This window comes from Ceratotherium simum, chromosome 20, assembly GCF_057802395.1.
Source record: "Ceratotherium simum simum isolate JZ-2026a chromosome 20, ASM5780239v1, whole genome shotgun sequence".
Lineage (NCBI taxonomy): Eukaryota > Metazoa > Chordata > Mammalia > Perissodactyla > Rhinocerotidae > Ceratotherium > Ceratotherium simum.
Window position 1 is genome coordinate 15,170,532 of NC_141919.1, and position 14,529 is coordinate 15,185,060.

At 35.7% G+C, this 14,529-nt stretch overlaps 1 protein-coding gene across 5 annotated transcripts in view; it reads right to left on the reverse strand.

The window, feature by feature from the left end:
• The window catches only part of PCSK5 (proprotein convertase subtilisin/kexin type 5), a 442,283-nt gene that overhangs the window by 282,334 nt on the left and 145,420 nt on the right, over positions 1-14,529 (reverse strand). For all 5 annotated transcript variants that reach the window (XM_087444465.1, XM_014794699.2, XM_087444466.1 and 2 more), the window contains exons 6-7: positions 10,438-10,526; positions 6,927-7,099 (exon numbers count right to left, since the gene is read on the reverse strand). In XM_087444465.1, the coding sequence (XP_087300591.1) occupies positions 6,927-7,099; positions 10,438-10,526 (262 nt within the window). The remainder of the gene's footprint in view (positions 1-6,926; positions 7,100-10,437; positions 10,527-14,529) is intronic.

Below are 14,529 nucleotides of genomic sequence, written 5' to 3' on the forward strand. Positions count from 1 at the left end.
ATGTCAGTTCTAGTTGAGAGGACAGGAGGGCAGATTCCATAGACTTTTAGGAAGCAGTACAGGAAAGAAAGACTTACTGGATGACTAGGGTCAGGAAAAGAAGAAATCATAGGTTAGAGGAAGGGAGACTGGGTGAATGGTAGTGACATCATCAAGTAAATATATACATAAACATTGGCAAAAAGGACTCAACCACTAAAATTATTTCCACTTCTAACATTCTGATTTTAAAGGTTGAAGGAGTTTAGCTGAATTTTCATGAAGTATTTCCAAAGAATTTAAAATGAAATTAAATTGAACAGTAATTCAAAAAAGGGAAAATAAAAGCTTCTGTGTGAGTACAAGTTTAAAACATTAAAGTTAAATACATCTCTTTACTGCAGGACTTCTCAGAGCCTTTACCATGCTTTTAAATTTCCAAAGGGAATATATAATAAATGATGTTTCTCAAGCGTATTTGACAGCAAAATCCCTCTACCCCTCTCCTTTTTAAAGCACTTTATTAATTATTGTTTTATGAAATAAACTTTAGAAAATACTCTCTTGGATATTTTGTCCCATTTATTTTGGCAATTCCTTAACAATAATCTTAAGATTATATATTTAGCTTCCTTAGGGATCATTTAGCAATATAAAATTGATTAAACCCAGAGATTTTGAACAATCAGACTTTCTACAGTATTTTGCATGATTAATCAGTATTTCACTTTTATTACTCTTGCTTTTTCAGTGGTGATAATGATTAAGATTCATAACATAATTAGAGACTTTACTATGTTCCAGGAATTCTGTTGAGTATTTTATAGGCATTAATCACATAATCCTCACAATAGTCCTATAAAGTAATTACTAGCATTTAGCTCCATTTTATAGAGGAACAGACTGATCCTCAGAGAGGCTAATTAACTTGAACAAGGAAAGAAAGTATTGGATCCCACTGGACAGTCTGAATCCAGAGTCTGGGTACATTAGTCACCAGACTATATCATGTATGTTATTAATTCATTTCCAAACTATTAAGCAAAGACAATGTAAGTGTGATCCTTCAGTAAATTCACTCAGTATGTGCAGCAAATTGGCATGGATGTCATTCACACATTCATTCATACATTTGTTCACTCATTCACTAAACAGACACTGTTTGGGGTACTTGGGATACAGTAGAGAACAAAACTGCGAAACTCTGGGCCTTTATGGAGGATACAATTAATCAACAAGATAAGTACAGTCATGTGTTGCTAATCAACAGGGATACCTTCTGAGAAATGCGTTGTTAGGTGATTTCATCATTGTGCAAAGATCATAGAGTGTACTTACAAACCTAGACGGTATAGCCTAATACACACCTAGGCTACATGGTACTAATCTTACGGGACCACCATCGTATATGCAGTTCATCGTCGACTAAAATGTCATTATGCAGTGCATGACTGTAAATATAATAAATAGAAGGAGGGATAATAATTGCCAAGTAGGGGTTCTGAAGGTTTGGAGTGCATGTGTGTTATACTGTTTATGGGAAGAACCAAGCAGGCTTCCTTGTTAGGACAAGTTAGATGAGAGCTCAGAGAAAAGCACTGGGTTTCACATAGGGAAGTCACCGTGACACTGACAAGAACAACTTCAGTGGAGTGATGGGGCAGAGTCCTGATGTGATGGCTTCAAGAGACAACGGGAAAAATGAGCTTGTAGAGGGCAAGTATGGACAACGGTTTCAAGGAATTTTGTTCTAAAGGGAAAATGAGAAATGAGGCAGTAATTGGAAGGAGATAAGGAGACAAGACAGGGATTCTTCTCTCTAATTTTTGAGATAGGAGAATTAACAGCACGAGCATATGTGGATGACAGTACCACAGTTGAGAGGGAAATTCTGATGATGAAAGAAAAGAGAATTGATTGAGCCATGTCTTTGATGAGGTGAGAAGGGATGGGGTCCAGCGAAGAAACGGAGGAGGGGAGAAGGTGGACTTAGGTAGATGAGCAATAAACTCACCATAGTAACAGGAGAAAAGCTAGAGTACGTGGTCACAGACGAAGGTAGGAGGTCAGATGTGCCAAATAAAACAGAAATGACCACACGTAAAAGAATTAATTAGATTTCTTTGAGGTTCACATTCTAACTTCTTTAGCTATGCTGAATATCTATTTTCTGTAAAATCGGGGAGAACAGTATCAGTCTTATGAGATTACTGTGAAGATTAAAAGTTATCTATTTTAGGGCTTAGAAGAGTGACTATAGTATAATAGACTGGCAAATGTTAAATGTTGTATCATCATCATCACCATTATCACTATTACTTGTATGCAGCCCAAATTCTACCCCTAATTCTTGCATTTAATTTTATAGCTCCTTAGCATCAAATAAAATGCAATCTTTGATAGAAAGAGCAAGTTGTCAATTGTGACATGGTTTGTACAACATAGTTCCTCTAATGCAATTTTTGCACATTAATTCTTAAGAGGCCATAAATTGAATTAATTCTGACTTTGTTAAAACAGTGTCACAGTCTACTGAGCCAAATCCTTATCTTACAGTAAACAAATAGGGAGCATTTTGAAAGCCAATATTTGCTACGTTTTTTGATTAGTAACCAGAAGGAATGGATGCAATCAATACTTAGACTCCCTGAGCAAAATTTCTTTCTTTCCTCTGTGAAAATCTTTCTTGATACTTAGGCTTTCTCTCTCTTGCCACCAATCTCTCTAGCTGTCGTGACATCGCTGCCCTCCTAGTCCAACTCATTACCCACTCTTTCCTGGACCATTTCAATCTTCCACTCTTGCCTCCTCATTACTCACCCCACATACAGTCCATTCTCCACACAGCAGTGACCTTTTAAAACTGTGTATCCCATCAGGCCACTACTCTGCTGAAAACCTCCAATGGCTTTCTGTAACAGATCAAAATGCAAACAACCCCCATGGTTGAGAAAGTCCTGCTGAGCTGGCCCCACCTCCCTCTCCAGCCCATCTCCTATTGCCTGCTTTCTGCTCACACTGCTCCCGCCCAAATCAGCATTCTGTTCTGGGAACACACCCAGAGCATGTCCTCTCAGGATGCTTTCCTCTTGCTGCTCCTTTTGCACAGAACACTCCTTCCACATTTCTTCACCTAACTGGCTTCTTATCATTTATGTCTCCATTCACGCATCGCCGCCTCAAAAAAGATTCCCTGTCCTCCCTAAGGCAATTCTGTCCTCCCCCAGTCCTTAGTTCTATTTCATTCATAACACTTATCCTTAGCTCAAACAGTCTTGTTCCTACGCTTATTTGTTTTCTCTCTTGTTGCCAGAAAGTAGAGACTTTTATGTATTGCATATAAAACTTAGAGGTCGTCTTCACTCCTTTATCTACAGTATGTAGAAAGTGGGAGTTCACTAAATTTAATAGAAAGAATAAATTCCAATTCCTGTATTTTTGCAGATGATGTAAGTAAAAACCCAATGAGCCAAAGAGACTTTAGGCTGCCACATAGATTTTCACCCAGCTACCTGAAGGAACTATTTTATTAGTCATTTATTCCTTCATTCTTTAAATCACTCGGCCAATAAATCATAAATCAGTTATTTATTTCTTTATTGCACTCTATAATCTAACTTATATTCTATATATTTGACAATATATATTATATAAAGAAGACAAATCAGAATAACCTCAAAGAATACAAAATTTACTGTCTCATTTGATGCCTGAAAACAGAGGAGTGAAAGGTTTCCTTTTCCTGAAAAAGACTATTGAATATACTGCTTTAAAAATATTAAATTATATATTCATAGATATTTAGAGAAACATCCCTTGGGAAAATATAAATTAAATTCAAGACTACAAACATGGATAACAGAAATGAATTTGTATATTGAGAGGTTATCTTGATGAAACTGAAGATGTGCTTTAAGGGCAAGTGAAATTGAAGGTGAGTAGAGACAAAGGAAGAACAAAGTAAATGACATCACAGAACCATATTTTACCATATTATTTTTAATCTACTGCTACAGGTAACCCAGTGGAATTCTCTAGAACTCCACAGTGTGCAAATGGTATAGTAGAGAAGGATGGGGGACTGAGGAAAAATTTAAAGTTTTTAGGAGGGACACAATCTCTTAGAAAAAAAATACATATATGTATGTATATAAAACTTATTTATGGGGCACTCATTATGTTCTAGATATTGTGTCAACTGCTCTATACACATTATCATCTCATTTAACACACATAACATCTCTGTAAGTAAGTACTATTATCACCCTACTTTAGATGAGGAAATGGAAGTAGAGAGGTAATTTGATCAATATCAGTTCAGAAAGCAGTAAATGACAGATCCTGGACTCAACCCTACCCTAAGTCTGAAGCCTATGTGTATTAAACACATAAAAACCCTATCTTGTTGATCTTACTACATTTAAATGGGTCAGACTGTGTTTCCATAATTGGGCGTGCAACACTAGGAGCCAGAGAATAATTTGTTCTTCTTAAGAGTTATCGCTTTTGTTACTACCTTACCCGTAAAGTAAATGGTTTGTAAACTAAAGTCCCTTTTTTTCCAGATTAAAACCTTGATAGATCCTCAATGGAATGCTGAATAAATTATGGTATCTCCATACCCCCAAATTTTGAAACATTAAAATAAATGAGTTCTATCCTTACGGATTGTCCTGGAAGGATGCCCTTGATATACTGTTAGGTAAAAACAGCAACATGCAGAGGGATGTGACGACCATTTGGTATATGCATGTGCACAGGAGTATGCAAAGATGTAGTCCATACTCTTAACTGTGGTTATCTAGTTGGTGGGAAATCTATTTTTAATTTCATCTTTATAGTACGATTCGTTATACTAAGTATAGGATACCTTTGTTGTTAATAATGAGTTTAGAGTAAATTTCTTCAAAATTATTTATTTCTAAGTATAATCTTCTTATAAGTTTGAACAGCTTTCTCAGATTATGTTTCTAATCTTAACCATTTTTTCCTTCAAAGTACATTTTTGTTTTACATATTGAGTTTCCATTTAAGATTTCCACTGAATGAAAGATTCTCTAGCAAAAATAAATTTGAAAACCACTGGTTTATATCTGATTAAATGACAGCTACTGAATATGGGCATTCTCTCTATATATGTACACCCATGAGGCTATGTGCATTACTAATATATACATATTCATATTAATGGGAAATTCCAGATTGCTCTTTGTTATATTAAGAGTCATACATATACAATTCAAAAATTAAATATGAACTAAGCTTGATTTATTTAACTTGAATGACCATTCTACTGATGGCATAGAGAGAGAATAGTAATCCGTAGTCCAGGGCTTTAGTAATGAAATCACCAGGTTACTTGGAGTACATTCATTTGGTGTTCAGGTACCCTGAAAGGAAAATTCTAGGCAATGATTTAAAACATTATCCTATCATTTAAAAGGGCTCTAACGTAGCTGAAAATTGACAGAGGTAGAAAGTATGTCTTAACCAAATCTGAACTATCGTTTACTCAGAAAGTGCATACAGAACAGGTGCATAAGTGGTCCCCTCCAGTCTATTTCAGAATAACCAGGAGGCAGCTTAGCTCGGTCTTCTGATTAAAACTCCACACCAATCCCACAAAAGCAGAAGAATCATTATTATTTGTACTCCAGCTGCAATGTTACATTAATCAACTGCATGCATGCCACTGCTCCAAATCTGGGCTGAATATATAAGCACCCTATGGTTAGCGTAATTCATAGTAAATTAAATTAAATTCAACAAACATTTATTGAGTACTCACTAGAGTTCAACATACTCTTTGCAAAGCCCATAAAGATGGGGAGAGCACAGGCTCTGCTCTCTAGGAACTTAGAATTTAGTGAGGAAGATACATGCAAAGCTAACACTGATATAAAGCACAATATGACGAAGACTCTACGGAACACCAGTAAGAATATAAAGTAGAGGAGGGACAGGGTAGGGACTGCATATTCTTAATTCTAGTTTGGGCAGTGAGAAGCCTTCTGGGAAAAGGTAACATTTTAGCTGAGGCTTGATGGTCAAATAGGATTTTGCTGTACAGTAGGGCATGGGAATGGGACAGGGACTTGCAGGGAAAGCAGTATGTGCTAATGGATAGTTAGAGTGGAGTATGCTCACATTGCAAACAAATAAAAAGAGATGAGGAAGAAAGGGAGGTTTGGCCCAGATCGTAATTAAGATGTATGCTTTAAATCACGCAAAGTTTCATTCACGAGTAAGAAAGAGAAAGGAGTTGCTTCTGGTGGAGCTCTCCTCCTTTCCACGATTACAAGCATATAGCATCCTTATTTTTTATTTAATTAAAATAAGACAGAATTTTTTAAGATCTGTAATTTGAAACAGACATTTTATTACACTAGATTATGTGGTTAGTATTTTGGGGAAGAGTGATCAGTGAATTTTTTAGTGAAATCAAGGAAAATGATGATGTGTGAAGCTGCCTGGTTAGGGAACTTGGGAGCCAGCATAAAAATAATATTGTCCTGGGATAGAAGGGGAACTAGGGAAGGAACTACAAAAAGGAGATGCCCAGAAGGGCATTGTGGGATGATGTATCCACAGCAAGTGGAGAGTTTCAATATCTCCACTTCTCCTCAATCTCACACTCCCAAGAATTTACTTCTCCAAATGCAAGATTAACACATTAACGAATATACTTCCTTTGAACAAATCGAAGCATCCAAATATCTCTGTTCTCATCAGGGGAAACTCTCGAGCTCTTAGCTCATTTGCAGAACACATAAAACACCCAATCCCAAAGGTTCCACACCTCTTTCCATTAACCTGTCTCCTGGCTCAGCCTATGAGCTCCATCCATTCCTCCAGACTGGAGGACTGGAACCCACAGTTTCAGACAGCTTCATATGAGAATCAGCACCAACGGGCATAGTATGAGCTCAGGTGCTTTTCAAACCTACCATTCTAACGCCGTTTTCAAAGGCTTGCCGCGTGAGGGGAGCTGGTCCGTCTACGGTCTTGCCATCATCATCTGGGCCCCAGCTCGCACTGTAGATGTGCACGTGCTGGGGATTGAAGCTAACGGATTTCGCTTCAACCATGTCCGTCACATCTCCATCCAGCATTCGAACTCCTTCAAGACAGAAGGGAAGTAGCTCGATTAGAGGCTTTGCTATAATATAACTCCTAAAAAGCCCAAGACATATTCCAGCTTAGCATTTTGGGGGGAAAGAATAAACTTTTACTCAACACTTAAGTGAGTATACTTTCCCCAGAAAAAGATAATGCAGACTTTTCTGAAGTTTTCCTGGGGAGAAAGGAAGTTACATTGCATGTAAAAGAGCACAACTTTAAAATCTTTTTTCTCTATTCTTCCCTTTTCCAAGTTTCCACAATCTCTCCTCCCTTCTCTTTAATCCTGTCTTAAAGTGACTTGAGAAAGATAGCCTTGAGCAATCTATCTTCCCTAAATTTCTCTTCATTAGATAACTTGTGCTCATAATTGGTATGAAACATTCCGACCTTTGCAGTCTTACAAAATTCGGAAAGCTGCCAAGTTCAGTTGGTCTAATTTCCCCCATATTTAATATTATCTCCTAATCTGTAAGACTGATGTGAACTTATTATATTACTTTTTTGCCAAGTTATTTATAAGTCAAATAATAAATGAGAACACTCTCTGCACATATAACACATCAAATAATTCTCAAAAGGTTTTAGCAATGTTTAGTCATTATTCTTCATTTAAGTATATTTCCGCTAGACAGATAGGAATTTATTATTAACCTTAATTTGCAAAAATAGACAGTAAGATACTCAAAAATAAATTATATGTCAAATGCTAGGCTTTGCTTTTTTCCTTTTATTTTGGAGACTCACAATAACAACAAAACATCTAATTGTTAAGTAAACATCTCTCTCCCTCAGCTTAAGCTAAATACTGTCACTGAGACATAGTATTATTGTAAAATTATATCTTTATAGACCAAACTTACTCCTTAGGAAAACTCTGTTATCTAGTAGGATTTCAAGTTTTTACTGGTCACCAATAAATGGGGTTAAATAATAAAATCCCAAATCAGGCAACTTTAGATACTATGTGGTTTGAGGTAGGAATTCTAGTAGAAAATAAAAACATTCTTGAAAGAACTATATCTTCTTTGTGCTTTTAAAAAAATATTTAACTTTTAATTATAAAACTTATAAACACAGAAAAATAGAAAGAATGACAATGAACTGATATAGCCAGTACTCAACAACTGTTAACATTGTGCCAAATTTTCTCCATTCGAAAATATAAATATTAGGCTAAAACATTTTAAATTCCATGACAGTTATGACACTCTATCCTTTAATATTTTTTCCAAAAAAAATAACGGAAATAAACACTCAGTCAACACTAAGTTTCCCCAAAGCATCCCTGAAGACATTGTATTTGGTTGTCATAGCTCTTGACCATCTTTTCCTCTAGACTTCTGGATTTTTAAAGGAGATGTATATAAACGGCTGAGGTGGAGAACAAAGGTTGTGAACAAGTCCCTTTAAAAATCATGGAATGAAACTATACTTAGAAACTTGTCAACAGTTTGTTTGATGGGAGTAGAATACCCAGCATGACACTCTGCGTGTCCTGGATCCTGAGCAGCCATTGGTTTGTTTTCCTTTCACATGAATATTCAAAATTCATTTGCAAGATTTTTACCAAAGAAAGATAACTACTTCATATTCTCACTTTCTACTTAAAAGCATAAAATGGAACTATTTTACCGGTACAGGGAGGTCTGAAATAAACACTGGACTATACAATCGCCCAAAATAATCTAACCAGTAATCTCTAACGCCAACACACAGGAGTATCTACATAATACCTGAATTCAGTTTCTGCATCATGCGATTTATGTGAAGTCCATGAAAAAAATGCTTGATAAAACCATACCTAGAGGGTAATATTAATTTTAATAAGAATTTCCTTTCCTCAAGTTTAAACTGAAAGGCTGCTTTTTCTTCATTTAACTACAAGCCTCCATTCCTTGGGTCTGAGGGTTAAATTTATACTTCAGAATGTTCTCATTTTTAAGATGACAGAACATTTGTGAGTCATTGCCATACATTCATGTTTTTACTGAGGTCCTGTTCAGTCAGCTAGGTCAGCAGTTTATCTATGAGGTTCACAAGTTCATCCCTTCTTTCCCTCAAGGTCACTGAGTGCTGGGTTAGCACTGGAGAGTAATGACGGGGACATGATGTGTGTGTGGGTATGTGAGAGACTGTGTGTGCCAGACAGCAAGAAGGTTGATCAGACGGCCACCAGTCACCGGATTCTCTTGAGAAGAGCAGGGGCCTCCAGCACCCTCATCATTCTTCAGGGTGAAGTCTTTGTCTGCTTGCCTTAGCTCCTCCATAAATATTCCCCTTGACACAAGTAGATGCTCTCAGAGTGCAGCTAATTACTGGTTAACAAGTTGCCATCCTCTAAGAATTCAGGGTAAAATAAAGGAAAGAGGCCACCTTCACTGAGGACTGACATTCAAGGTAGTCTCAGAAAATCTTTTCTTAGCACCATTATTATATACCCCAAATATTTCATGTTACAAGATCTCTACATTTACCCTAGAAAAGACAGTCATTTTTATTTTTTAGATCCAACTCTATTTACCATTTGGAAACAAATAATGCTTTGGAAACAAGGATGTCAGCCTGGTTCCAGGAACTTCATTTATCTTATGACACCCTTTAGGAAACCTCCAGGGGACACCTTCAAAGCCACTGAGATCTATACCATCTCTTCTAATGTTTTCTTCTTTTGTGTGTGGCTGTGGCACCAGGTTATACTAACAAAGCTGATTACAAATGGGAAAGTAAGAGTTTGCTTCTATTAATATCTGGATTTATACTGCTTTGGTGGGGCCTTGTAGTAGTATATGTATATTTGAGTTTGTGCGCATGTATGTGTGTATAATCTGGAATTTTTAATGGTAACAGTCTCACTACATTATGGGACTACAAAAATAGATTTTACCATTTACCATTTTAACTGCAGTTAAAAGGAACGTTTTGTAACGCCTGAGAAGAGAAAAAAAAAAGATTTTCTGCTTTAATGGAATTTCAAAATGCTTCTTTCCATAGAGATAGTATGGCCTAGTGTTTACATTATTAGTTCTTTCTGACCCAAGCACCAATTGTATAGTTTGGTACAGATGTCAGCGACCCCATTTTCACTACTGGACAATCTTTTTGCATGCCTGTTTAAAGAAAGAAATGTCTGTGTGTGCAATACCTTAGGGGTACTGCTTCAGAAATTGTTAACTGTATTTAATAATACACGTTAACACGGCCATTGTGCTGTCAGCAATAGTTGAATACTATTATGCAAACATATGCCTGTCTTTAGTTCAAAAGGGTTCTGAAAACCAGTTAGCACAAGAGCTCTTGGCTCATTTCTTCATATCCACCTAAGTTTGTTTCCCATACCTCCGATCTTGGCATTGAAAGCAATTCCGACTGTGCAGTGAGAGTTGTTTGCTGCGGCTGCCACTTCGCCAGCACAGCGGGTCCCATGCCTGCAGGGAGAACACATACACTTTCTAAAGTAAGACACTCCATTCTCACAAACTCAACACATCATTGCCACTACTCAGACTTCAAAGTAGTGAAGAATGTATCAAGCTGTGGGTGTTTCTGGAACTTCCTACCCAAGTAGCACTTAGTCTGTCCATGGTAAACTTTTAGCACTTCATTATATTCTGTTTTGGCTAATATTCTTGGTACATTTATTTTTGATATCTTGCTTCCCCAACTAGAAAATCTCCTTGAAGGCTAAAACTGAATTGTATGTTTCTTTGTATTCTCTAAGCTTTTGCTGTCCAGTATGGTAACCATTAGCCATAGGTGGCTACTGGGTACTTGAAATGTGGCTAGTGTGACTTTATCTCAATTTTAATTTTATTTAATTTTAATTAAATTTAAAAACTAGTACTCAATTCAATTATTAAAAAATTTAAGTTAATTTTTATGACGTGGAGAAAGGGAACACTCACACTGCTGGTGGGAATGCAAACTGGTGCAGCCACTATGGAAAACAGTGTGAAGATTCATCAAAAGATTAAAAATAGAAATACCATATGAACCAGCTATTTCACTTTTCAGTATTTATCCAAAGAACATGAAAACGCTAAGTCAAAAAGATATATGCACCCCTATGGTCACTGCAGCATTATTCACAATAGCCAAGACTCGGAAGCAACCCAAGTGCCCATCAATGGATGAATGGATAAAAAAGATGTGGTATATATACACAATGGACTACTACTCAGCCATAAAGAAGACAAAATCATGCCATTTGTGACAACATGGATGGACCTTGAGGGTATTATGCTAAGCGAAGTAAGTCAGACAGAGAAAGACAAATACTGTATGATTTCACTCATATGTGGAAGATAAACAAACACATAGATAAGGAGAACAGATTGGTGGTTACCAGAGGGGAGGGGGGTGGGCAGAGGGTGAAAGGGGTAAAGCGGCATATGTGTATGGTGACAGATAAAAACTAGACTACTGGTGGTGAACATGATGCAGTCTATACAGAAGCTGAAATATAATAACGTACACCTGATATTTTCACAATGTTATAAACCAATGTGACTTCAATAAAATAATTTTAAAAAGATTTAAGAATGTAGGTCTATGAGAATCTACTTCTTAAACTGTAAATTTAAATACAGATCAAGTATCTCCAATGAAAATCTACCACCTAAAATGGGATGTGCTGTAAATACAAACTGTATTTCAAAGATTTTATATGAAAAAACCAGAATGTGAAATATCCCATAAATAATTGTTTTATACCAATTACATGTTGAACTATTTTATTAAAATATCAAAATTTATTTCACCTGTTTCTTTTTACTGATTTTTTTTAAATGTGGCTACTACAAAAGTAAAAAATTATTCTGAAAGATATTCCCTGTTATTCCTTGATCAGAAAAGTCTTTTAGCTGAAAAGACTTCTAAGATCATCTTATATAAGGATGGCAAAGTTGTTTCAAGCGCAAAGGACAATCTGTTTAGAAATGGTGGCCCAAGAGAGTGTGTTGAGAAGGCTAAGCCCAGAGAAAGATGACTAGGACTAATGACTAATGTCTGCCCGGATGCAGAAGAGGGATGTGACAGCCATCACGGTGTATTTGTCATTGCTACTGAAGTGCAATGCTCACCACCCTTCCCTCATTTTTAGAGATGAGGGAGCTTAAGGAGGCCCCGAGACGTAACGAGATCTATCAAAAGCAGCCAAAGAGTAACTAAAACTCAGGCTCCCAAAGTTCCATTTTTTTTAGTGCTTTTTATTTTACAGCACAGGTGCCTCAGACCACACTTGTCATGGGATATGATTATGGTCTGTGCAACTATAAACAAGTTACTGCTTCCAACTGATAGGTACAGACACAAGTTTACACAAAAGAGATATATCCTGCTTTTTCCACTTAGTAATGTCATGCATAACTTTCTACGTTAATGTTAATCTATATATCATTTAAATGGTTACTATTATTCTACATAATCTTTGAAATGGCATATAAATATATATTCTGCAAGTATACACACACACACCATAGTATCTTTAACAAGTCCTCTACTCCTATAAATTTACCCATTTTTTCACTAATGTTAACAAGGCTACAACGAACAATTTTGAGTATATAATTTTATACTTTGGGGCAAATTCCTAGAAGTGGAATTACTGGATCAAAGAATACAGAATATATCGTCAAATTGTTCACAGCAGATGAAAGTAATACAACTAAACCTAAAAATTGCAAGATTAATAAATATTACTATAAACATCAAATTTTTGTGCATGACAAAAAAAAGAAAGACCATAAGCTTGAATGACAATATGAAGTTGAATGACAATATGAAGAACAGAGAAAATATTTGGATAAACCCTTGTGTACATAAATCCCTATGTATGAGTTTTTCAATCTTTTTCATCCTCACCAATCTGGCATAAAAAGATGTTATCTCATTGTTGCTTCCCTTTTTATCCCCTTTGATTACATTTGATGTTATACATCTTTTCACATATTTATTAGCTATTTCTATTTCTTGCTTTGTGAATAACCTTTTCATGCTTTTTGCCCCAACTTCTTATTGCCTTTCCATCATATCTGTGGCATATACATTTCCAAATTTGTTCTCTAGAACATAATGATCTTATTTATGGCAATTTTAGGTTGTTATACACAGTATTTAATTTTGATATACTCATAATTATCTTACCTTCCTGATATTTGGTTGTGCCACTTTAATCACCAAAAAATGATCAATTTTTAAGATAAAAAATATTTCTTTTGCAAGCCCCAAGCTAAACTATTAATTTTCCCATGAATCTAGCAATTATTTATGATTCTTCATTAGGCTCCTATTGCATGTTACTTCATGGTGTAAGTTATTTTTACTCAAACGTCAAATTCTCTTTATGAGTCTGTTGTTCTTATATTTCATTGTATCTATTATTAATTAATGCAAGTGTTACTGTATCATAAGATCTGTTTTTAATGATGCTCTGGTTTATTCTTTGGCTCATGGGTTATTTAGAAGTACGATTTACAATTTTCAAATGCATGTAGGTGTTTAGTTACATTTTTGATATCAATCAATAACTTGATTAATTTGTGATAAAAGAATATAATTTTTATGAACCAATTGTTTGAATTTTGTGAGACTCACTCAATGGCCAAGTATGTGATCAATTTTCAAAAATGTTCTATGTGCTCGAAAGGATGTATATTTTCCAGTCGTTCTTTATAAGTCCATTATGTCATGCTTGTTCATTGTATTGTGGACTTGTTAATGTTCTTTGCCATTCTATCTATTTTTATTTTATTTAGAATGGAATTATTAAATCTTTCTAGTGAAACAAACCATTTATGAATATGTGGTAACATTCTGGTTCTTGCAGTAAAAAAAAAAAAAAAAATTAAAGGGGCCAGCCCAGTGGCATAGCAGTTAAGTGCACGCACTCCACTTCGGTGGCCCAGGGTTCACAGGTTGGGATTCTGGGCGTACATCAATGCACCGCTTGTCAAGCCATGCTGTGGCGGCGTCCCATATAAAGTGGAGGAAGATGGGCACAGATGTTAGCCCAGGGCCAGTCTTCTTCAGCAAAAAGAGGAGGATTGGCAACAGATGCTAGCTCAGGGCTGGTATTCCTCACACACACACACAAAAATTTAAAGATATCTGGTTAATATTTAGATTATATACCTTTTTGTTCCTTTTACTTTCAAACATTGTATTCATATTACTTATGTCTCATAAATAGAATATAACATTGTTTTGAAGCTAGGCTAACTATCATTGTCTTTAACTCAACAGTCCATTTACAGTGACTGTATCTATTGATATATTCATGTTCATTTCCATATTTTTTCCCCTGTGCTAGTTTGGATGTTATACATAGTATTATTCAGTGGTTATCCTAGGTATTTAATCATGGATATATAACATCACAAAGTCTAAAGTTATTAATACTTTTTTCAGTTTTTCTTAAACAATACAGACTTT